This window comes from Alosa pseudoharengus, unplaced genomic scaffold, assembly GCF_046254945.1.
Source record: "Alosa pseudoharengus isolate Yale_2024_CS ecotype anadromous, Long Island Sound unplaced genomic scaffold, YU_APseudo_1.1 YU_APseudo_1.1_scf_21, whole genome shotgun sequence".
Taxonomy (NCBI): domain Eukaryota; kingdom Metazoa; phylum Chordata; class Actinopteri; order Clupeiformes; family Clupeidae; genus Alosa; species Alosa pseudoharengus.
The window spans coordinates 19,619,427-19,644,426 of NW_027468674.1; the positions used below are offsets into that span (position 1 = coordinate 19,619,427).

Consider the following 25,000-nt stretch of genomic DNA (forward strand, 5'->3'; position numbering starts at 1 on the left):
TAAATTTCCCTTGGGATCAAAAAAAAATCTCTTATCACTCTCCCCGTCTCTCATTCAGCAGATCCCATTATCCTATTGAAACGTAGAAGTACACGCCAACGAGGCTTTTATTTTTAAGTAGTTTTCTGTGCTCTGCAGCCTTCGAGTCTGTGGCCTTGGGTCTGCTATTACATTACATTACATTTGGCTGACACATTTTTAACCAAAGCAACTTACAACATGGTAGACAACAACTCTCCCAACGATTCCTAGAACAATTTAAAGGTAGAGTACAATAAGAACGAGTGCATCAGTGAGTGCTGTTTTTTAATACAGTCCGGTGTCAGTTCTAGTCCGATGAGTGCTATAATTAGCGGTGGAACTGCCTGAATGTGTCCTGCTTGCCCTTGAGATGGCAGGCTTAAGTAGCCGCATCATTGTGTGCTTTAGTGTTGTGTGGTTACATTGACCCCCCAGTACTCCCATTGACATCTCAGTTCAGGAGGTAGCTTGCGGTGCTTAAGCGTCTCAATATCTCTTAGGATAGCGAAGATCGACTCATCTCATGATGTTACTCTAAACATCGATTGTGCACATTAAGTCGATAGAAGATATGCGTTTCACCTTTGGCTGTTGGACATACAGTACGATGCGTGTTATGTATTTTCTTTTGTATGGGTGTTTTTGTGATTGTACAAGGGTTGCTGATGTTGATATCCTGATGTTGCTACGTGGGTTGGGTCTAGTATTTGGTTTGTTGGTCGGTTGCTTGATTCATTTGAATGGTATTAGTCCAGGGATGTCAAAGTCAAATACATTAGAGGGCCAAAAACACAAATTTGCTACAAGCCGAGGGCCGGACTGGTTCAATGTTTATTAAAACATATTAAAATGACTGAACGTAACCTATTGTACCAAGACGTGTAGGCCTACTGTATTTTATTTAATGATTAAATGAATAATGACTGACTGAAGTGCGGGCAAAGTTTGCACAGAAATGTATGATTTTTCCCATCCTCACCGACCTTGTCATAAAACTTGTTTAAATGATCATATGATGCCTCCTTGCTGCTTTGTCGTCTACATCATCCTTTCTCAAACTTCTTTGACCTGAGGCCCAGTCAAGGCATACTTTGGGGTCATAGGGCCCACCTACATGAACCCACCCCCTCCTCCCACCCCCCCATCAAATTATCATAATGATATCACAATTATTATTATTTTTATACTATATTGCTATACATGCACTTCAAAACAGTCAATGTTTAAAGTGCTAAGATTGTTCACAGAAGTTTGTGAAAACATGCACATCAGAGTAGGCTACTGCTTTACTAATGTAAAATATAATTAGGCCTACAATAGTTTCATTGTTTTTGCATTGTTGCATGATGCTTGCATGAGAAATACTTCTCAAAACAACAGCAGTTATGGGTGCCGTTGTTTTGGGATGTTTCCCTCATGCAAGCATCATACACTGATAGAATATTTATATGCTATTTAATTACATTTAATTTGAATGCCTGAATGTAAGGATTCAGGAAACACAATACCAGCTTTTGTGAACGGTAAATGGCGGATCAGATCATGCGTAAATCACTGATCTGGAGATCTTTAACTATCTTTAACTAAGACTAATTAATAGCTTTTGGCTGACTTTAATACTTAATGCCAAACAGTGTTTTATATAGTCTGTGCTCTGTTTTTTATGGAAGTTGCATAAATCCACTTCGTTCTATTAAATGTCGTTTCATAATTAAATAGCCTTCCAATAGGTTGAAGCTTTGCTACCAACGTGCACGCATGCATTGAATAAACGCTCATACCACGACTTAATTCTATGCCTCTATGTTTGATGACACCAAACTAACAAGTATTTCCTACTAATTGCAGAAATGTTTGTTTTCTTTTTCTGTCCCCGGCTCCTTGATCAATTGCGCAGCAAATTATCAGACGATGGCCCGGGAATAATTTCACTCTGCAGACCATTCGCGTGGAAGGCTCTGTAGAAATCTGTCACCCTATTCAACGAAGTTAAACTGAAAGAGCGTGCCGTTCACAGACACCAGAATGAACGAGTTCACAGTAACGTTCATCAGGCAGTAATACAGTACGTTCAGTTCACGTTCGCTCAAAATATGAACGATTTCAGGCACAACACTGGGGAGGGGGGTAGCTGAAAGTTGACATCTGCCCTGACTGAATACTGATGAATAATGAAGCCAAGGCCCACTTGCGGCGCCGCAGTGAGTTTGCGGGCTACCGTTGCATTGTGGGGAATGGAGTATTGGTGCGTGCAAAACAGCAGCCGGCGGCTGTGGCCTGCGGGCCGGTTCTAATACTAATCACATATCATCCCGGGGGCCGTAGAGGGGCCTTGACTTTGACATGTCTGTATTAGTCCATAAACAATTCAAGACAGAACCACAAATCCATACAGAAGAATTGTAATATATTAGTATGTGATGAATGGAGAGGGAGATTTCATTCATACACTAGGGCTTCGTTCAATGTTCAATTGTATGTTTAGGTGAGCAATTGACAGGTCAGTGGTCTGTGCCATAAAAGAGATGTACTGACTACTGTGCTGAGGTACAATGCTATCCTGGAAAACTGAAATAAAAACTGAAGTGTCTAAAACATGGACTTGAGACTACAGTCAGTGGATCTGTCGATCACTCTTTCTCTCTCTCTCTCTCTCTCTCTCTCTCTCTCTCTCTCTCTCTCTCTCTAATAATCTCTGAAGTTGATCAGGCATTTCTTGTATTATTGTAGCTGATGGAACCCCCCCTCCCCCCTCTCTCTCTCTCTCTCTCTCTGCGCAGTGGATGATCCAGGAGCCCCACAAAGTGGCCACGTTCTTTGGCTGCATCGGCACGGACCGCTTCGGTGAGATCCTCAAGCAGAAGGCCGCGGAGGCCCACGTGGACGCGCAGTACTACGAGCAGAGCCAGGAGCCCACCGGCACATGTGCTGCCTGCATCACAGGAGAGAACAGGTCAGGAGTCAGTGTGTGTACACGGGCACATACACATACACATACACATACACATACACATACACATACACATACACATACACATACACATACACACATACACATACACACATACACCCATACATAGGCACACATACACATACACGTGCACACATTAGGGCTATCACTTTACGTTCGAAAATCCATTGCACAATCGATTGGACCAAACAACACAAGTTTCGAAAACTAAAATAGGGAATCGATTTTATCCAAATAAGTATGTACACTATTAATTTTAAATGAATTAAACAAATAAAAAGGATAGATGTAACAAAATTCACAAACAAGGATATAAGAATATAAAAGAATTCCGAAGTGCAGTAGGCTAAGCATTGCGAAAGCTAAAAAGAAAATTCCCACCAATTTTACGCACCGGAAACAGCCGTTTCAATCACTGCTCGTGTTTTGCCAAAAAATGGAGGACAACGCGATCAACCTGTCCTGTGCGACATGAGAGAGACGAGTGATAGGCGCTAATAACTTGAGGAGTTCGATGTGGAAGTACTTTGGATTTTTTGTATATCAAACTATGGAGAAGAACAAAGCGGTAGGCTATGCAAACTGTGCAATCGTGTTCTACGTAGGCGAAATTTGTTTGACATTTCTAATCGTAAACACAGACACAGCTACGTTGAAGCCTGCAGTAATGTTTGTCACTGATGTAATGGCAGTCCACTCGGCTTATTGTTTTTCGAGAATATTGCACTCCTGTCAATGTGCACGTAACTTCACGCCAATAAATCAGCAGAAATATTGCTGGCTTGCGTCTACAAGCGCCCTCTTTACGTTCGTCCTAATGCCTGTTAGTTGTTTGTGGATTGGCCTATATTTGGCGTTGAAAATGGAATCGTCTTTAGACATGAAAAATCGATTCAATGAACACTTATGTCTCAAAAATCGAACAAAAGTGACAGCCCTAGCACACATACATACACACATACACACATACATACATACATACATACATACATACATACATACACATACACTCATACGCACACACATACACATACTGTACACATACACATACACATACACATACACATACACATACACATACACATACACATACACATACACATACACATACACATACACATACACATACACATACACATACACATACACAAGCACACACACACGCTCCAAATCCAGACATTAGTGGAAACGTGTTGCACTCTACACAGTGAGGATGCCACAGTACACGTTACATTCCTGGAACCAATTGGTATGCCCCCCCCCCCCCACACACACACACACACACACACACACACACTTGTTTACTTAAGATATGAATGATATGACATAAAGCGCTATAATGCAGTATCTGTCATTTTCTGCAATTTCCAAAACTTGCTTATTGTACCTGCAGCCTATTAGCGCTCTTTATGCAAATAGGAGTGCTCGACGGGAAACTCAGCTGACTGAGCACTCTAATGTAAGCTTAATTGCAAGTGATTAGCAAGACAGAGAAGCATATTTTTGAAGAGATTCAACCGTCTTTTTCATTCACTGTGAGGGAGCAGTTCAGATTTCAGCAGGCTACAATGTCAAAGGGTAGGACCGTAAACAAATGAAGTAAAAGTCTGCAAGCATTACTTTGCTGAAGCAGTCTACTCGAGCATAGACATCCCAACCTGTACAAACGCATTTCTGGGAGGTGCCATGACCGACACCCCTTTTATCCCTACACCAGAAAAATGATAGTATAATTTATTATATTTTGTTTTGTTTTGTTAACCCACCCAGGTGCAACCCACATAAAACAAGTTCACTCACATGCCCAAACATCCAAACACAAGACTGATTAGTCTGCAGCCCACACTTCCGACAAATTGTCACAATACTGTGGCTGATATTTTAGTAGCTAAGGGGTAAATCAAACATCCATATACAAATAAAAAGAGCATCTTATTTCAATACTAGTCAGAATACACACACACACACACACACACACACACACACACACACAGACGAACGGACCAATACATACACACACACAATACGCAAGGATGCACATTGCAAGGATTACTACAAGGTCAACAGGTCACCCATCTGGTCAGCCACTTACCTCCACTTACATAGAGACATGCTATTGTGGATGCATAGAACTGCAAATTTAGGTACCACACACAAATATAGACGTGAAGGAACACAAACATCTTTTGATAAACATCTTGCATGAAAGAAAACACGTTTCTATGGGCAAGCACACACACGCACAGGAGGAACTGGTCTGGACCCACACACACACACACACGTACACACACGCGTGCATACACACACACACACACACACACACACACGCGCGCGCATACGCACACACACGCACACACGTACACACATACACATAGACACAGTCAATATACACAAAGTCCTGTATGCTCAGTCACTCAGGGTCTTATGTGGGTTAGGACCTGTGTCAGTCAGACGAACACACACATACTCGCATACACACACACACACACACACACACACACACACACACACACACACACACACACACACACACACACACACACACAGTGCTACGTGCTCACAGTCACACTACGTACTCACACATGTCAAAGCACAGCAGGCACAATAACATGGCACGGGTCAGGGCATGCCACTCACACACATCCCCATGCGTGCCACACACACACACACACACACACTGAGAGATACACACAGATGCACACTCAAACATGTGCAGGATTTGGTGATGTAGCCTTCTGATGCATTTGCCATATTTTTTTGTGAAACGCTTCTAAGGATTTTACCGTTTCCGACCTGCTTGCCATCCTGTCCTCCCATACACCACCCACCAAAGATTCTAGAGCTCTGTTCTAGAATCTTTGCTATCTACCTGCATCTACCTATTCATTTGAACAGATGTATGAGTTTTAATTGGCCGCTCATTAGAGGGGGAGAGAAATGGGGGTGGTTTGACAGCTTCAGTACAGCAGCGAAGAGCACTTGTGGTCCTTAAAGCCTCGTTTGTCCCTTCAGAGGCTCTCACTCGTTTATCAGCAGATGGAACACGGCCCCGTCCACAGTGGAACCCTACTGAGAGGACAAGTGAGCCTATTTGTGACACAGCCCAGGGGTGCTATTTCAGAGGACCACTGATTTCCCGAGGACAGATTCACTTCGACACACCCACACACCCACACACCCACACACACACACACACACACACACACACACTCACTTATACACATAAAAACTTATGCTCGACCACATACAAACAAACAAACAAACACACACACACATACTGCAAACACCATAGCCACTCATACAAGCTTTTAGAAGATGTTGTTATGCTGTGACCTTGTGGATTGCTGAGGCGTCTCTGGTCCTCACTCAAGTGGGTTGACAGTAATTTTCTTTTATCCAACACTTTATTTGAATAGGCATGATGCAACACATGTCACAGTACCAGAGCTTGCTATGGCCAATTATACAGCATATGTTCATCTTGTAGAGATTTGAACTGTTTTCTAACATCTGACATTTACGAGACCAGGTGGATGAGGCAAGAACTTGGGAAAACAATAGATTGCTAATTATTCTTGAATAAATAAAAGAAAAGAATAAAGAATTATACATGTTCACACATATACTTATTGTCTCCTTATACCAGCATTAACACAGATAGCATGGACAACACAGGTGCCTAAGACAGGCATTTATAATTACTTCTCCATAGTACTTAGTTAGCACCAGAATTGTCTTCCTGAGATGAGAGCATGTTGCATTATTATGCCAAAGTCTAACATGACTATTTGTTTGGCAATTAGAGAAGTCATTAGTGCAACAAGTGCATTAGGATGACGACACTAGTAGAAACCAGCACTCCCACTCATTCTCTTAGTCAGTTTTTGTTTATGTGGTAGCCTTTGTTTTGAACGAGCCCCACAGTTGTGAAAAGGGTTCATGCTCTTTAGACACTGCCGGTTCAGTCTGTAAAATGAAAAAAAAAAATCTGCTGAACAGGCTAAATATTATTTTCTAATTTGCCGACAATATTAATTCACAGCTGTCGTAATCACAACCCTGTGGGGGGCTACTTAATTTGCATTTTTGCTTGATCTTTGTCAAATAATAAGTTTTGTTAGCATTTACAGAGGTCTTTGGGTTTCATCTTTTTAAAACCTCCAACTTAAAAAAAAAAAAAAACACACAGTTCACCACCACTTCCTTGGGGGTTATGAGCATTTATACTGTGTGATTGCAGCCATTACTTTTTTTTTTACCATGTTTTGCTTTTGCATGCACAGCACACATACCACCCCACTCCTCTACACTCCTACCCTGGAAATCCAGAGTTCTCGCGAGAGCACAATGGAATTGTCTCTGCGAGACACTCTGGCAAAGAGCGATGATGCACGTTACTTTTACCCCAACATTCCGGGGAACCAGCTAAACTGATGAAGACAGCGCTGCAACGTTGGAGGACAGTACACATTGGTCGTAGTGTTATCCCATTGCGTCGAAGTCCGAAATCATTCAGAGTAAACGTGGTCTAGTGTTATCCAATTGCGTGCAGTAAGATTTTTTAAATGCATGCTTGTTGCCGCCCCTCGAGTTGGGCCATTACATTGTTCTTTGCCAGACCCTTAATCTTTCTAGATTTATCAGGGTCTAGATTTTCCAGGCTACTACAGTACACTCCTGTATAACAATGGTAATCGGTCATGTTGATGTTACAATACGATTTGTGTGCCATGGTGGCAGCACAAGGTATGTAATGTCTATGGTTTTGGTTATGGTTATGGGATTTGTCAGACGCCTTTACCAATTTATGCCCTTTCTAATGTGATTTTAGATTTCTAAGTTTTGTACTGACCTGTGAATAGACTCTGAATCTTTGCCCAGTTCACCTGCCTCATTTCTCATTCTCCCTCCTCTGATACTTTTTTGCATGCCTGCATTTCATTTTAGTACAAAACCCCCCGACCTCACCCTCTACCTCCTTTTCTCAACTTCTTCTCTCCCTCTCTCTCTCTCTCTCTCTCTCTCTCTCTCTCTCTCTCTCTCTCTCTCTCTCTCTCTCTCTCTCTGGCCTCAACTGAGCCAAAAACAGGGTAGGACATGCAAGGACAGGGGCACGGTTGAGCTAGTGGGTGTCGACAGGGGAAGCTGGTGGTGTGTGTGTGTTTATGTGTGTGTGTGTGTGTGTGTGTGTGTGTTAGGGGGGGTGGAGTGTGCAGTTTAAAAGTTCGTGTGCCAATTTTTTTATAGTTGGGCCGCCTCCAGACACCTGAGCCAGCATCTTCAGTCCTGTGAGCGTACCTCACAGCCATCATTAGCGCGTGCACAACAACTCACTGTGTTTACCCTCCTGCACCGCACTGTGTTTACAGACGCAGACATGAGAGAGAGAGAGAGGGAATGTGAGGGAGGAGAAAGAGAGAGAGGGAGGGAGGGAGAGAGGGAATAGGAGGGAGGGAGAGAGAGAGGGAATAGGAGGGAGAGAGGGAGAGAGAGGGGGAATGTGAGGGAGGAGAAAGAGAGAGAGAGGGCGGGGGGATAAATGAATGTAAGAGAGAGAGAGAGAGGGGGAGAGAGAGAAAGAGAGAGGGGGGTGAATAAATGGATGTGGGCCGGTCTTTGCTCTAATCATGTTGATTAGGGCACACTAGATTTAATAAGGCAGAAGATGATAAGAGGTGTTTATGTATCCAAGCCTCTAATGCTACCACTGCTACTGCTGCTCTTGTGGCGGCTGTGCTGTTGTGTTTTGGTTGGGTTTTAACACTCGGGAACATTGCTCAGCCTCCGCTGTAGCAAGATGTGAGTGTACGCGGCCAGGAATTTGAAAGTGCTTTTTTCAGAGAGAATGTGCAGACTGCGGATTGTGTCTGGGCTTTAGAAGGAGGGGAGCTGGTAAAAATGAAGTGGCGAGCTCTTTTGAGAGAGCAAGTCGTTACATGGTGAGACCCGTCAGTCAGAGTGAGGAGAGAAGAGGGGAGGGGAGAGGGCAGGTCACGGTGACCAGGTGTGTGTGTTTGCTCTAAATGAGTTTGCTCTTTCACTTCATAGCCTTGGTGTTCGAGAGGGCTAAGGCTTTGGGGGTCAGTCTTAGACAAGCACATACATGTACACACACACACACACACACACACACACACACACACTCATATACACACACATACACACACACACATATACACACACACACACACACACACACATATACACACACACACACACACACATATATACACACACACACACACACACACACACACACACACACACACACTCATATACACACATACACACACACACACACACACACACACACACACACACACTCATATACACACATACACATACACACACACACACACACACACACACACACACACACACACACACACACACACAGCCCTGAGGGTCCGTCCGTGTCTCCTGACAGCCCCCTGTCATTGCAGAGGTCGGCTCTCATCTCTTAATGTGCCGTTCATGCCTCCCATCATGCTGAGCGGCCATTTGCAGATCAATACACCTCTTCCACACAGAAACCTACACACACATACATACAGACACACACACACACACACACACACACACACACACACACACACACACACACACACACACACACACACACACACACACAAGCGTGTGCACACAGACACTCTCCGAGTGAAAGAAAATGAGACCCCTTTCATACACTTGACCTTCATCAGCAGCTACTGAGCATGTCAGTCATTGGTCGCCATACCGACTTGTCAGGATCTCGGCCCTTGTCTCATTTTCTTTCTCTCTCTCTCTCTGTCTCTCTCTCTCTCTCTCTCCCTCTCTCTTTCTCTCCCAGTCTCTTTCTCTCCAATCTCTTTCCATCTCTTTTTCTATCCCACTGTCTTTTCCTCTCTCTCTCTCTCTCTCTTATTCCCTCTCAATCTCAGCCTCTCTCCTCCTTTCTCTCTCCCTGTCTTCCTCCCTCTTCCTTCCCTCCCTCTCTCTCTGTCTCTGAGGACCTGTTTGATGTCGGCTCTGACATGTGGAAAGGTCACCAGCCCTCAGCCTGGGCACGAGGAATTGGCTTGTATTCCTTTCAGCTGTTCAGCAGACAAGCAGTCAGCTATGCCCCCCCCCAAAAAAAATACACACACACACACACACACACACACACACACACACACACACACACACAGACCAGCCCAGCCCTCAGGCCCCCGCTCAAAGGATCCTCCACAGTTATTACTTCTAAGACTTTAAAGGCATTGAGCGCTAATTAATACCATGGCATTCTTTTGGATAGCTCCCGGGTTTATATCCTCTTTTTCTGTTGTGTTTTTTTTTTTTTTCTGTTTCTGGCCTATTTTCCATATTCATTATTCATCCGCAACTCATCCACAGTTGTTTCTGTCATGTGTAATTAAGACAGAGAATGGAAGTTTTAGTACTCGGCTGGTTTATTCCTTGAAAACGCCGTGTGTTTCGCTGTCACGAGGGCCTCTCTGAACACCTGGCTTTTGTGTATGAATGTGGTTAGCCTCCCAGAGCTAGCACGCTTAATTGATGCTAGTTCTATCAAATGGGCTGATTGTTTGCGCTAAGAGGAATGTTTTGTAATAGAAATCTTTTTGTAAATATAGGAAGATATATGTATGATATTTTAATGTGTTCTTGGTAATTTGAGATTCTCACATCTTTAGAAATGGATGGATGGATGGATGGATGGATGGATGGGATTAAATAGATGGAGTAGGGGATGGATGGATGGGATTAAATAGATGGAGTAGGGCGTGGCGGGATTGTCACTGTTCTTGACAAATAGCACACACAAACACACACACACAGTTTATTTGCATCTTAAAGTGTAACTCTCAAGTAAAAACAACCTAGGGTCTATTTACGGTAGTTAACAACTTCAAACTTTTGACTGAGAGCAAAATTACGTTAATTGGTGGCGTTTTGAGCAAGACTGTTTATTTGCATTATCACTGAATGAGCTTATAGTGATGCTAACTGGGCAAGGTGCCACGTCGCTATTTTAGACCACTAACAATGCTCAAAATATAATTACACTTCTGTAGTAGTGTGGTGAGGGTTTCTATAGAATACAAATATATACAAATATATACAAACCTAAGTATTGTAAACTTTGAAAGTGTACAGAGAGGTTATAACAAGACCTGTTTCTTAGGAAGAAAATCCCATGGCTTCCTGGTCTAGTGTTGTAAAATCAGCAGCCGCGTTCGATTGAATCCTCGCTGAACAGATCGTGCTGAACAGATTCAGCAAGATATGCGCAGCGCTGCAAGATCATAGACCCTAGGTTGATTTTACTCCGGAGTTACACTTTAACCTCATGGCACTGTTCAAAACACAACTCGACATTTTCCAGACCTGAGCCTTCCCCTTCATCCCAGCCAGCCTGCATTTTGCCCCAGGTGAGCTCTTCCTGAGCCAGGAAAGCCCAGACAGGCTTCTCATCTGTTTCTTCAGAGGAGACAGAGGTTCATGACCCCTGAGGGAAATGATTTGGCCCTGGACAATGAGGACACGGACAGACAAGCCTTTTGTAGAAGCATGGAAATACAACTAAATGTTCTAGCTATCTTGTCAGCATTTGACTGCTCACAAGGGCACTAACCTTGATAATGCAGTGGTGTCTGTGTGTGTGTGTGTGTGTGTGTGTGTGTGTGTGTGTGTGTGTGTGTGTGTGTGTGTGTGTGTGTGTGTGTGTGTGTGTGTGTGTGTGTGTGTGTGTGTGTGTGTGTGTGTGTGTGTGTGTGTGTGTGTGTGTGTGTGTGTGTGTGTGTGTGTGTGTGTGTGTGTGTGTGTGTGTGTGTGTGTGTGTGTATCTATTTGTCTCTATTGGAGCACATTTTTCCACATAAACTCTGCAGATGTCTCTTCAGGAAACCACATCGTGGGCCATTTCACGGCTCGCCATTGCTCAAGCATCCAACTTCTTTTTCCCCCCCATGTCGCGAGTAAAGTAAAATACAGCGTCCACTTCGCGTTTTGATTCCTGGCTCCGAAATATCCTTGGGCCTGACTCAACATGGCTATTAAATAACAAAGGAAGAGCTGATAAATGTTTTTGAAGGTGTTTTTGTGGGGTGGTGGAGGTAGAGGGGTGTGGAAGAAATGAAGATGGATGATAAGCGCGGGGATGATGAATGGAGTCTGTCTCGACAGGTCCCTGGTTGCTAATCTGGCCGCGGCGAACTGCTACAGCAAAGAGAAGCACCTGGATCTAGACTCCAACTGGGGCCTGGTGGAGAAGGCCCGTGTCTTCTACATTGCAGTGAGTGCTGTATTTCTTCCTTCTCTCAAACGATTGCCTTTCTTTTTTGTTTCTCTGTCTGTCCTTCTTCTACGTCGCCATGAGTGCTATATTCCGTCCCTCTCTCAAAAACGTCCGTCTTTCTTCTAGGGATTCACCGATTGTGACATTTTGGGCCAATATTGATACTGATTTATATTTTTTGTGATACTGATACCGATTGATACCAATAAAATAACAGTTGGGACGATAACTGATGCCGATACTGATATATATTTTTTGTTTGTTTACTTAGTTTTTCTTGATAATTTACCCTTTAGTAGAGTGGAAACAGAAATATGGACCAATATATATATAAATATATATATATATATATATATATATATATATATATATATATATATATATATATATTGGTCCATCCAGGGTAGGAATTTCACAGCGGCCACGACGGCCATGGCGTCGTAGCCCCTTGCGTTGGCCGTGACGCCCCTTTGAAAATCGGAGGTTTACAGGCCACGGTGGCCTTGGTGCCCCCTTCTTTAAATATTCTGATTTGCGTCCTACTAATAGCGATATATATTTAGCCTATGGCCTGTCAAAATAATCTTAGCATTCACAGCGCAAATTACGCAGTGGAGAAAGTGACAGCGCAAGAAAGAAAGTGTGTCCAAATTAACCCATTCTTCTCAGTTGAACCACTCGCGAAGTAGCCTACTCATCACACAGACATCACAAGTATCACATGAAAGAGCTTTTTCTCAGCTTTTAAACGATGTTAGCCGCTAATTGCTGTGGTGAACGGTTCGCGAGAAAAGTAAATAATATCATTCAATTTAATCATAAATTCTACTGAAGGTTTTGCGTCCATCTCCCTACCCATTCATCTCGGTGGAATACTTCACGAACCCTTCGTTTAACATATGACAAACCATATATCAGAATAAACAGCAGACCTTACCGAACAGAAAGGTGTAAAGCGGTCCCCTGTAAAGTTAGCCGTTCCAAACTAATCCCGTTTTGAATTTGCAGTAAATTTCAACATACATGGATGTCTCCAAATTTGGGATTTAAGTTTTACACTGTGTTTAAATTGTTCCACATTATTTCATAACGGGCCAAATACAAAATAAATATTACAAATGTCGCCTAGATATCGGTAAATCAGAGGACAGCTGACTATAAGAGTTTGTGAAAGTAGCCTTAATGATCACAAAATGCTAAGCATGCATCTAGGCTATTTGAGTTTCTTAAAGCTGAGCTGTGCTTAAATTGTTCAATACATGATTTCATAACAGGCCAAATATAAAATAAATGTTAAATATAGCCTAGATATCTGAAAATGTTAGATGATCAGATGATTTACAGTTATATGTTATATGTCATGTTTAATGTTTTTGTAATGTTTCATACAGTGATACAGGTCTACTGCAGTGAATACAACTTTGATCATTTTTATAGCATACTACTGTATAGTTAACTTTGGCCTTGGTGCCCTGACATGTGGCCTTTGTGCCCCCCACCAAATATGCCCAACTGAAGGCCAAGTGGCCTTGCCCCTAAAATGGTGAAATTCCAAGCCTGGGTCCATCCCTAATTTTTTTGTTTCTTTATCTCATCTGTTCCTCGCTTCTGCCTGTCCGTCTGTCTGTCTTTTGACTGCTGTCTTACTTTATTTTCATCCTGTATTGTTTTCTTTCCCTCCTTCATTTTTGTTCTCTCTGTACTCTTTCTATTCATCCTAATTTTTTTTTATCTGTCTTCATTTAGTCTCAGAAGTTAACTGTCAGTTACACAATTATCTCACTTTTTTTCCCTCTCAAAACTGATCTTTAATAATGTGATGTAAACCTGTGAAGTAATTGTTACTGAATTGAAATGGTGTCAATTTAAAAAATAAAAAACGCCACCAGACACACACACACACACACACACACACACACAGCACCTTCTCTATTACAGTAGAGTGGTGAGAGACGTGTGTGTGTATATTGAACTGATTATGAAGTCTAATATAACAAACTCTGTGATGTTTTCTGGCTTCATGGCCTCAAAAGCCCACCTGTCTTTGATCACCAATGAGGGGTGTGGTCAATTACCAGCTCGTTAAGCAAGAGCCGTTTAAACACACACACATTAGCACACTCCCAAGCTCGCTGGCATCTCCCTGTTTAATAGTCTGGAAAATATGAAATGGAATAAAAAAGCGCAGTCCCAAATGTGCAACGCATAAATAAATACAGTTATTATATAATTGTCGGGGTAAAGTGGTTTCTCTCGCAGATGTTCTTCATTAGCTTTGCATAATGTGACCACCAAGCCCTCAAAAACTTGCTAAACAACTAAATAATGTACGTTTATTGTTTCACACTGTGTTTTGGTTACAAATTTCATAAATCTTAGCACATAATTTTCTGTAAAATGACACTGTGAATTCACCACATGTAAGGAAAGCTCGCTAGGGAATCCTCCACAGCTCAAGTTTCCGATGATCGACACAAAGGTTAGCAGGTACACTATGGGGAATTCAGCTGCCCACGCTTGACATCATATTTTCATAGATGAAATAGATAATGTAGTTAATGTAGGACCAGTTACATGTAAATATGGATTGACTGACAGGAGACACTCTGCCATGTGCACTGCCACGTCTAAGTCACACACGGCCTCATTAGGTTCACACTGACATCATGTGAGTGAGTCATGTGCTAAGGGGAGGCGGAGGGACGGAGGGAGAGGGAGGGAGGGAGAGAAAGAGAGAGAGAGAGAGAGAGAGAGGGTGTTTGTGACGTCAGGCTGTACCCTTCCGTGCCACGCCGCGGGGGTTGGGGGGTGGGGGGGGGGGTATGGTGGGCGTTGGTTGTGAAGACATGCAAGAAGCCCAGTGCTCTCCCACCCCCCAGTTCCCACCCCACCCACCGCTTCCGTCCCCAAGCAAGCTAGTTAATTCCCTGTCAACAACTCAGCCACTGGTTCTTTTTTCTTCTTTCTCCCTCTCTCTCTTTCTCTCTCTCTCTGTCTATCTATCTGTCTCTTTCTCTCTCGCTCTTACATAACGCCCCCCCACCAGCCCCTACCACACATTCCTGGATACTCCTTGAGACTCTTTGTTGCATAATAGCGTTGCTCATGTCACTCCGGCGTCTGAAAAATAATTTCCCCAGCACTTTGAAGTAGGAATCACTCCCAGAAATATGTCCTTCTATCATTTTCACGCCATGGGAATGGATTGTGTGTGTGTGTGTGTGTACGTACGTGTGGGTGGGGTGGGGTGGGGGGGGGGGGGTTATGGCAGCCACACATTCCAAGGTTTATTGAGATTTTTGTGTTCACCCGTTATTTGCTGAACCCCTGCCAGGACTTCAGACAGCAGACGCAAACCTTCAAGTTTTGATTGGCAATGCAACTTGAGGATTTGGCCGTGTGTGTGTGTGTGTGTGTGTGTGTGCAGCCCTTCACAAAGCGCAACAGGTGAGCTGGAGGTGTGTAAGTGGATTACCACTCAGGTGTTTTTATTGGGTCAAATGGAAAAGGAGCTGAAGAGGATGGTCCTGGTGATCGGGGTGAGGGAGGGAGGGAGGGTGACCAAAGTCTCCAAAGTGGACCTTTTGTCCTCCTCACCCACTCGTACTACATGTTCGTTTCCGGGCCCCCGTAACCCTCACCCTCACTCTACCTCACATCCTCTTCTCTTTTGTATTTCTCTTCATCCTCCTTTTCTCTTCTTTCGTTTATCCGCGAGGTAAGCCACAGAGGGCAGCCCCCAACAAGGGTCTTTAGCTTCACACTTTATAGCATTACTGGTGCTTGGGCTACAGCTGTGGTCAGGCCCATAGTGTCAGGTGAGTCCGTCTGTGGCGCTTGTGAGCCTCTGGAAGTGGCCTTGTGTGAAGAAATGTCGCACACTTTTTGCGGAAGGAGCGACAGCCAGTCTCCCAAGGCCCAAAGAGAAGGTTTCGGGGTCACACGCTTTTCTGTGCTCGATGAAGTCCCTGTTGCTTCCCATCGAGTGGGAAATTTTTTGTGAGTCGTGTTTGGCAGCAGCAAGGTTGTGTTTGTGTTTGTGTTTGTGTGTGTGTGTGTGGTGTGTGTGTGTGTGTGTGTGTGTGTGTGTGTGTGTGTGTGTGTGTGTGTGTGTGTGTTTTTGGGGGGAGGTACAAGTTTGCCAGGCTTGCTGTCTGAGTGGCGGGTAGCGGGGTTAGACGCCGGGGCTCCGCATCAGTAAGCAACTCGCGTCCGCGCCCGAATCCGGGACGGCGCTTTCCCACGTTCCCATCTTTCCCAAGCTAGGGAGAGTGGGAGAGAAAGGGAACGAGGGAGAGAAAGCGGGAGAGAAAGCGTCACGGCCGTGTTAAAATGACAGCGACGCCTTTTTGGCAGCTGGCCACCGGCTCGGCATCCCACAATGCATCCTTCTATTTGCCCCTCTTCATTTAAAAAGAAAAGGAAAATCCTCGCATTCTCAAGCATAATAAACCAAGCTGGCCAGGCTTTACTGGCCCCTGGCAATGGCCCAGGCTTCTGTGTGTTCATGTCTGTGTAAGCCTGCAGCCAGTCTGGGAAGCCATTGTATGACAGGGGAGGATGTTTGGCAAACTGTTCTTTTTTGTTGCATTGTGTTTATAGGGACGTTAGTTTATAGGGAGCCTGTGTGAATGCGTGGGTGTGTATGTGTATTAGATGCATGCTTTTATATGTGTGTGTGGGTGTATGTTGATGTGCCTTGTTTGTGTGTGTGTGTGTGTGTGTGTGTGTGTGTGTGTGTGTGTGTGTGTGTGTGTGTGTGTGTGTGTGTGTGTGCGTGCGCGCGCGCTCTTCCAGTCTGTGTGTGTGTGTGTGTGTGTGTGTGTGTGTGTGTGTTCAGGAGCATGCTTGCATGTGTGTGCGTCTGTATGTTGATTTGCCTGTGTGTGTGTGTGTTTGCGCTCTCCCATTCTGTGTGTGTGTGTGTGTGTGAGAGCACAAGAGCTAAAGAGGGACATGGATGCTTTTTGGCACAAGCCCCTGCACCGTAGACCGTCTGCCTCCCTGTCCTGTGCCCTGATTGGCCCAGAGTGGGATGATTGGGGCTTGGCACGGCCAATGGCGCGGCTCCACAGTTGCAGCACCCGGGCTGCAAGAAGATGAGCAGACGAGCAGAGGGAGGGAGAGAGAGAGTGAGAGAGAAAGAGAGAGAGAGAGAGAGCAGGAAACAGCAGGGCCATTTTTCACAAAGACGCCCCTGAACCCCAGCCAAATGTTTGGTGGCAGGCTGTTGCTAGGAAATCGGGGTCCTTAGGCAAATCGTCACTGAGAGAGCGGTAACAAGATGGGGAGGGTGAAAGGGAGGGGGCAGAGGAGATCGGGGGGGGTACAGAGAGAGAGATGAGGAGGGATGGCTAGGAGTGTTGGAGGACAGCAAAAGAGTGTAAAATGCTTTTTTTGACACAATGTCATGCATTTAACAGGGGTGTTTTTTTGTGTGTTTTTCACATCGTTTTATTTAAAAAGATTTTTTTTTTTTCTGGCCACCCCCCCCCCCACACCTCCTCCCTCCTCTTGCTCGTCTTCTTCTCCTCTCCTTCTCCCTCTCTCTCCTTCTCCCTCTCTCTCCTTCTCCTTCCCTCTCCTTCTCCCTCTCTCTCCTTCTCCTTCCCTCTCCTTCTCCCTCTCTCTCCTTCTCCTTCCCTCTCCTTCTCCCTCTCTCTCCTTCTCCCTCTCTCTCCTTCTCCCTCCCTCTCCTTCTCCCTCTCTCGCCTGTAAGGGGGGAAGGCACAAAGGTGGCGCAGCTGAGAGAGCTTTAATTGGCCGAGGTGGTGTTTGTACGGTGGCCCACTTAGCCTCCCTCCTCTCTCCTCCTCCTCCTCTCCTCCTCCTCCTCCTCCTCCTCCTCCTCTCTCCTTCATTCCCCATATGACCACACACACATGTGCTCTCTCTGCTGCTAGTGCTGCTGCTGCCGCTGCCACTGGTGTCTTTGCGCACATTTCCTCGCTCGCTCACACACCCACACACACACACACACACGTGTACTGAAACATATGCGGTAAACAGGCCTTTGAAGTGCCAGTGCGTTTTTGTTTTTTTTTCCCCCTGACATGTGGAACGCGTGTAATCCGAGTGCGGGCTTGTGTGACTATGTGTTGGGTTGCCCGTGTGATGCGTGACGCACAGCACAGTAGTACAGTGCTCAGGTGGGCTCTCGTTGGTCATGTTGACGTGTTGAGTCCTCCTCATGATTGGTCCTTCCTGTTAACTGGGGGCCAAATGTATGACAAAAAATCTGCTGACCGGTAATGTTACGCACATACGCAAACACACACAACGGAACACCGCAACGTGCATACATAAAAGCCAGCCAACACCGTGTGTGCAATTAAAGGGTTCTGCTGAGCATAAAAATTGTTTCAGAAGACTGGTAGTATTTGTCGGATGTAGCCAGTTCCATTGATTATAGTGGAAGCTAATTGTGGTAGCATATGCTCCGCGTACAAAACACTTTAGGTACTGTATGTGCTTAGTGTAGCCTGCCTGTTATGCATGTATAGTATTCGCAAGCCTTGAGACACAACCACACACACACACACACACACACAAGCAGCTGTGTCCCTGCAGTGCCCGTAAAGAGATCATGTGGATATGGGTGTTGCATCCCGCCGATGCCACCTGACGTGTGCCGCGGTCGCCTGGCGGTTGAGCAGCACAAAGGTGACTGCAGCACGAGTTCCGATGCCCGCCGCCCTGCCCGCGTGTCCGCTCCGCTTCGCTCCGGCTGCCCACAGGGGAGGGAGAGCCAGCGCTGTCCTCACCGCGACCTTGAGCCGGCCGTCCGGGCCCAACCTCTCCTCTCCTCTCCTCTCCTCTCTCTCTCTCTCTCTCACTCACACACACTCACTCACTCACACACACACACACACACACACACACACACACACACACTCTTCTGTCCTGTTCTCCTTTAGCTCTCTCTCCTGCTCTCTCATCCGCTCCTGCTCTGTTCTCCCTCTCTCTCTCTCTCTCTCTCTCTTGGTCTCTTTTCCTGTCCTCACCTCTCTGTTTCCCTCCCTCCCTCCCTTTCCCTTGTGATGGTCTTTTTCTCTCTCTTTCTCCTCTGCTCCCGCGCCACTGTCTTTTGCACACTGCACTGTTGCTGTCTGTCCCTCCCCATAAGCATAGCAGGAGAGAGGAAGATAGAGAGAGCAAGAGAGAATGAGTGAAGAAGAGAGAGAGACAGAGTGAGGGAGAGAGAGGGGGAGCGCGCCAGAGTGAGAGAGAGAGAGAGAGAGAGAGAGAGAGAGAGAGGAAAACTGGCAGCTCTCCTCTCGGTCTGCAGGCGATCGCTTACAGTGTTGGTTGCGGATGAAATTTAATCCCCCCCCCCGCATCTACATGCCAAGTTTGACTTCTGGCAAGCCTTATTAAATAGATCTGTAAATGCATTTCATCTTGATTAGAAGCCGTCCTCGGGGGATTAAGATAGCTCTGTGCCGCCTTTTCTCTTTGCTCTCGCCTCTCCTCTCCCCTTTGCGCCGTGATGGACGACGTGCGAGGCAACCCTGTGTTATTTCCAGCAAATTTTGGGGGATTTGTTGTAGGGACAAAGGATGCACCCTGCCAAATCTCCTCAATCACCCCGGCTGCCTACTCCATAAATTACACATCCTCTCTCTCTCTCCTCTCTCTCACACACTCACTCACACACACACACTCACTTACACACACATCCTCTCCATATCTCTCTCCTCTCTCACACACTCTCACACACACACACACACACACACACACACTCTATCTCACACACTTTCTCTCTCTCTCTCCTCTCTCATACACTCACTCTCTCACACACTCACTCACACACACACACACACACACACACACACACTTATACTCTCTCACACACACATATTGTCTCTCTCTCGCACTTTCTGCATTCTGTCACACACACTGTCTTCCTCTTTTCCGGTCCTTATCCATCCCTCTCATTCACTCTCTTTTTTACCTTTCCTCACCCCCCCCCCCACCCCCATTCTCACCTAGTCCCATTCTCTCAAACACACTATGTAATTGTCTCACACACACACACACACACACACACACATACACTCTCTGTTTCTGTAGTTCACTCGAGGCAATGTCTAGTAGAATGATGTCTGTCCTCTTTATTAACCCGACACTACAAACCTTTTGTGTGTAACAGTCATTTACCGATCCTCCTTAATCACAGCCTCATCTATAATTGCCCGCACCCGCTGATGAAAATGAATCTATAATTGTTCAATTACATGCTTACTGAATCTTATTTATTGGTTTTTCTTTGGCTCCCCCCCCCCCACTATCTCTCTCTCTCTCTCTCTCTCTCTCTCTCTCTCTCTCTCTCTCTCTCTCTCCACTATCTCTCCACTATCTCTCTCCCCACTAACTCTCTCTCTCTCTCCCCACTAACTCTCTCTCTCTCTCTACTTCTCTCTCCTTTTTTCCTCTCACTATCTCTGCCCTCCCTCCAATTAACTGCTGTCGGTCCACGCAATCAAGTGATAGTGGAGAGGGGGGCGAAGACGCCTTGGTCTCCACCCCCTTTTTCTCTACGTTTCTCTTTTTTGTTAACCGGCCTTGAGAATAGGGGGGGTTAGTGGGGTGGGTTGTGGGCCCAGCCAGCTGGGTGGCAGCTTTTTCATTAGAGGACATTTAACGAGGGCTTAATTGAGCTTTAACGAGCTGCTATCAGGAGAGTGGCCTTTTTTTTTAATGCAGGCGGCAAAACGGCGATGATAAGCAAGCCGCCACCGTCACCACCACCACCACCACCGCTGTCTCCTCCTCCTCCTGCCCATACAGAGAGCACCTGTAATAGCTGCTTTTAGCACAGGCAGATGTGCCGTTCAAAGTGCACTAGTTTGCTAACCCATGATGATGTCGCATGATGTGTGTTTTGGGGAAGTGTGCCCTTAAAATAGATAGCTAAGATATGTTATGTTGCATTGTTAGTGCTCTGCTGTCGGTGTATGAGCATATACTCTGTTCCCTTTTAAAAAAAAAAAAAAAAACTTTTTTCTTTCAAGCGGTAGTTCTATTTTGAAACCTAAGGTCAAAGCCTCCCCTGTTTGAGCAACAGTACAACCAGAAATAATTGCTTTAATCCATTGTATCTTGAGTAATTGGCTGGAGGGGAGATTTCTCTTTCGACGTTGGCAGTCTTCCAGCAAGAAGTCCACATTAGCATAGCGCAGCATTGTAGCACTTCTCCCATTTACACCCACGTTACCTCAGTGGAAGAAAAAACAATCTTTTGTTTTTTTTCTTCTTCTTTCTTTTGCAGTCAGATTTTCGCTCTTATTCTCTCACTATCTTATTTGCCCCTTCTCTCTCTCTCTATCTCTCTCTCTCTCTCTCTCTCTCTCTCTCTCTCTCTCTCTCTCTCTCTCCCTCTCTCCCCTCTCTTCCTCTATTCTTTTACTCACCTCATTTAACACTGCAGGTCTGAAGCACAGAAGAAAGAGAGACTTCTTTTTTTCTTTCTCTCTCTCTCTCTCTCTCTCTCTGTCTATCTCTCTCTGTTTCTCGCTCTCGCTCTCTAATGGACAGTTCCTGAAACGGTCCTCATAACAACATGCTAAGGGTGACTTGTCTCTGGGAGCCAGATGCTGGACACTCCTTAGATGTCTTTGAACCCCCTGCCCTCCCTCCCTCGCTCTTTCTCTCTCTCTCCATCTCTCTCTCTCCCTCTCTCACTCGCTGTCTGCGCTTTCATGTCACAGTAATTTGTTTGGAGTTCATAATTAGTGCTTGCGTTTTCCATTTTTCATGTCATCTTGGCAGCGGGCCTTTTCTCGAGAACTGCCTCAGCAGTTGAAAACATCCACTCTGGTCCACCATTTTTCTCCCATTCCGTTTTTTTTTTTTTTATATTTTTTTACATTTTCTTATTTTCATTCCCTGTTCGCAAAAGAAACTAATTACTTTTACATGAAAACAGTGAAAATCAAACTGTGGAGTCTTGGTAATATAACCCTCAAAAAGGCTTTTACAAATATGTTTTTGAAGTGTGTGCCTGTGTGTGTGTGTGTGCATGTACAGTATATGTATGTATGTGTGTACCCGGGTTTGCATATTTCAAGTGGGTTTCCATAAATATTGCAGTGTTTGCATTTGTAGCGGTAAGTGTTTATAGATTTATTTTCAAACGTTGGTTGTACTCGGATGTGTAAGCAATGTAGGCGACATTGCGTAAACAGAGTGTGTGTGAGTGAGAGAAGAATTTCGTTGGTGACAGAGAGTGTGTGTGTTTGAGGGCAAGGGGGTGAGAGAGAGGTTTTTGGGTTTGTGTGTGTGTGTGTGTGTGTGTGTGCGTGTGTGTGTGTGTGTGAGAGTGAGAGTGTGTGAGGGGGAGATGCCGGGAAATTACCAGTGCATCTGTAGCTCTCTGCTCTACCGCTCTGGGGTCCCTGGCAAGTGTCACCATTTCAGCAGCATATTAAATCTCTTAACTCTCTCTCTCTCTCTCTCTCTCTCTCTCTCTCTCTCTCTCTCTCTCTCTCTCTGTCTCTCTCTCTCTCTCTCTCTCTCTCTCTCTCTCTCTCTGGCACCCCCCACCCCTCCCCATTCTAAATCCATCTCACCCCCTCTCCCGCCTCCCTCACCCCACCTCCACTCCCCCCATCTCTCTCACTCTCTCTCTCTCTCTCTCTCTCCATCTCTCGCTCTCTCTTACTGGACTCTGTTGCTAACAAGCTGGCTGTGATTTATTTTTCATGTGTTGCATTGTTAGCGTGCACACATTTGGCAGGTCTGATCTGGCTGGCACTAGCGCTGGCGTGGGAGTGGGCAGGGCTGTACCTCCGCCGCCGCCGCCGCCGCCTTTGCAGCGGCTCCACGCCTGGGGTCCGGTGTGCCCGTTTGCCCGCTTACCCGCGTGCCCGGGCCCAGAGGGCAGCGCGAAGCAGAGGAGCGGTGGCAGACAGCCGTGCCAGTCTCCAGTATCCATGCCACCGAGTCCTCCAGCGCCATGCCGATGAGTTTTGGCACAAGCCATAGGTCTGTCTCCCGCCCTGCCTCCTCCCTTCTGTCTCTCTCCTTCTCTCTTTCTGACTCTGTCACTTTCGCTGTCTCTCACACTCTAACCATCTCTGTCTCTCTCTCTTTCCCTCCCTCCATCTGTCTCTCCCTCTCTCTCTCTCTCTCCCTCTCTCTCTCCCCCTCTCTCTCTCTCCTTCTCTCTCCCCCCCTCTCTCTCTCTCCCTCTCTTTCCCTCTCTCTCTCCCTCTCTCTTTCCCTCTTTCTCTCTCTCACTCTCTCTCTCTCTCTCTCTCTCTCTCTCTCTCTCTCTCTCTCGGTTGGCACAACATGGCTTTAGCGCCGTCATCGGCCAATGGCACGGCTGAGTGCTGTCACTGCCACAGCTGCGTGTGTGCAAGAAAGGGGGAGGGTGGTGGATTGAGTATATGGTGTTTGTGTGTGTGTGTGTGTGATGTGCCAAGCAATTGTCCTCAGTAAATAAAAGCAGACGCTACATCTTTTCCTTCTCATTCTCCGCCTTTCTACCTCTTTCTTTCTTTTCACTTTTTTTCCCGTCTTTCTTGTTTTTTGGGATGTTTGTGTGTGTATGTGTGTGTGTGTGTTTCCGTTTGTGTTTGTATTTGTGCGTGTGTGCGTGCCTGGGCTTCAGACGCTGTGGCGCAATCACATTTGAAAGCATTTTGTGCTCGAACATAACAAGGGGGGACCAATCAAAACAATAAATGCGACCGCTTTTGACAAAGCCCTCGGCTCGCAGTTGTCAGAAGATGTAAGCTGACTCACTCGCACAAGAAGGGCAAGCATCCCTCGCAGCAAGCAGGGAGGGGGGGGGGGGTTTGGGGGGTGGGGGTGAAATGATGAACCTACAGCACCATGGTGTCTTCTGTTTTCACTTATCCATCAAAGCCAAGACCTTAGATCAAATCCATGTAGTACATTTTCCGTTATATTGAACGTGCTATTGATTACGGGCCGCTGCGTTCACTGTGGCAGGAGACCTCGAGTCGGACTTTTAGTCTTCCGTGGGGAAAAACTATTTTCACGTTTGGCCCCTCGCTCGTTTGCCGGCCGTTGTTTTTGTGTTTTAGTTTCCTCCCCCACTCTATCCAGCAAGGTTCAGTGATTTGCCTCGTCGTCGCCGTTGTTGTTGTTGTTGTTGTTGTTGCTGCTGTAGCCGTTGCGGCTGCCGCGGTTGTTTTTCCTACCTTTAGGATAATTCCGAGCCGGCTGCAGAGGCCTGAGACTTTGAAATTGGCACGTTTATCTGCTTCTGCAGACTCGAGCGAGCAAGTTTTTCACTCCTCTTGGCTGCCATCCACTTCGCCTCAGATCCCAGCCATGAATATTCACATCACATTCGAGAGAGGGAGAGAGAGAGAGAGAGAGAGAGAGAGAGAGAGAGAGAGAGAGAGAGAGAGAGAGAGAGAGGGGGATATAGCTGGATCAAGGTTGCTGGTGGCTGAAAAGACATCAGGCTGTCATTCTCAATGTTCAGTCTGATAACGCTGCCAAGAGAGCTGTGTTACTTGCACACAGAGAGAGAGAGAGAAAGAGGAGGAAGAAGGAAGAAAAAGAGGAAGTACACAGGAATGCTCAAAGCTTAAACTTTCTTCTCTGTCAAATCCAATATATTATTGTGTTTTTACAAACAAAAACTGGTGCAGGTCATAGGTCAAAGATCAGAAGGTCATATTTGTTGTGTCTGCAAGTACGTTTTTTTCAGGAAGTATCTCCCTCGCTCCCTGGATCCCATGAGCGTGCTG

The 25,000-nt window shown here is 45.7% G+C and overlaps 1 protein-coding gene across 1 annotated transcript in view; it reads left to right on the top strand.

Annotated features, from left to right (window-relative positions):
* The window catches only part of adkb (adenosine kinase b), a gene marked incomplete in the record, with an annotated part of 122,434 nt that overhangs the window by 40,563 nt on the left and 56,871 nt on the right, over nucleotides 1-25,000 (top strand). Inside the window, 2 exon segments of the mRNA XM_076298082.1 lie at nucleotides 2,802-2,974; nucleotides 12,158-12,266. Of these exon segments, the coding sequence (XP_076154197.1) occupies nucleotides 2,802-2,974; nucleotides 12,158-12,266 (282 nt within the window).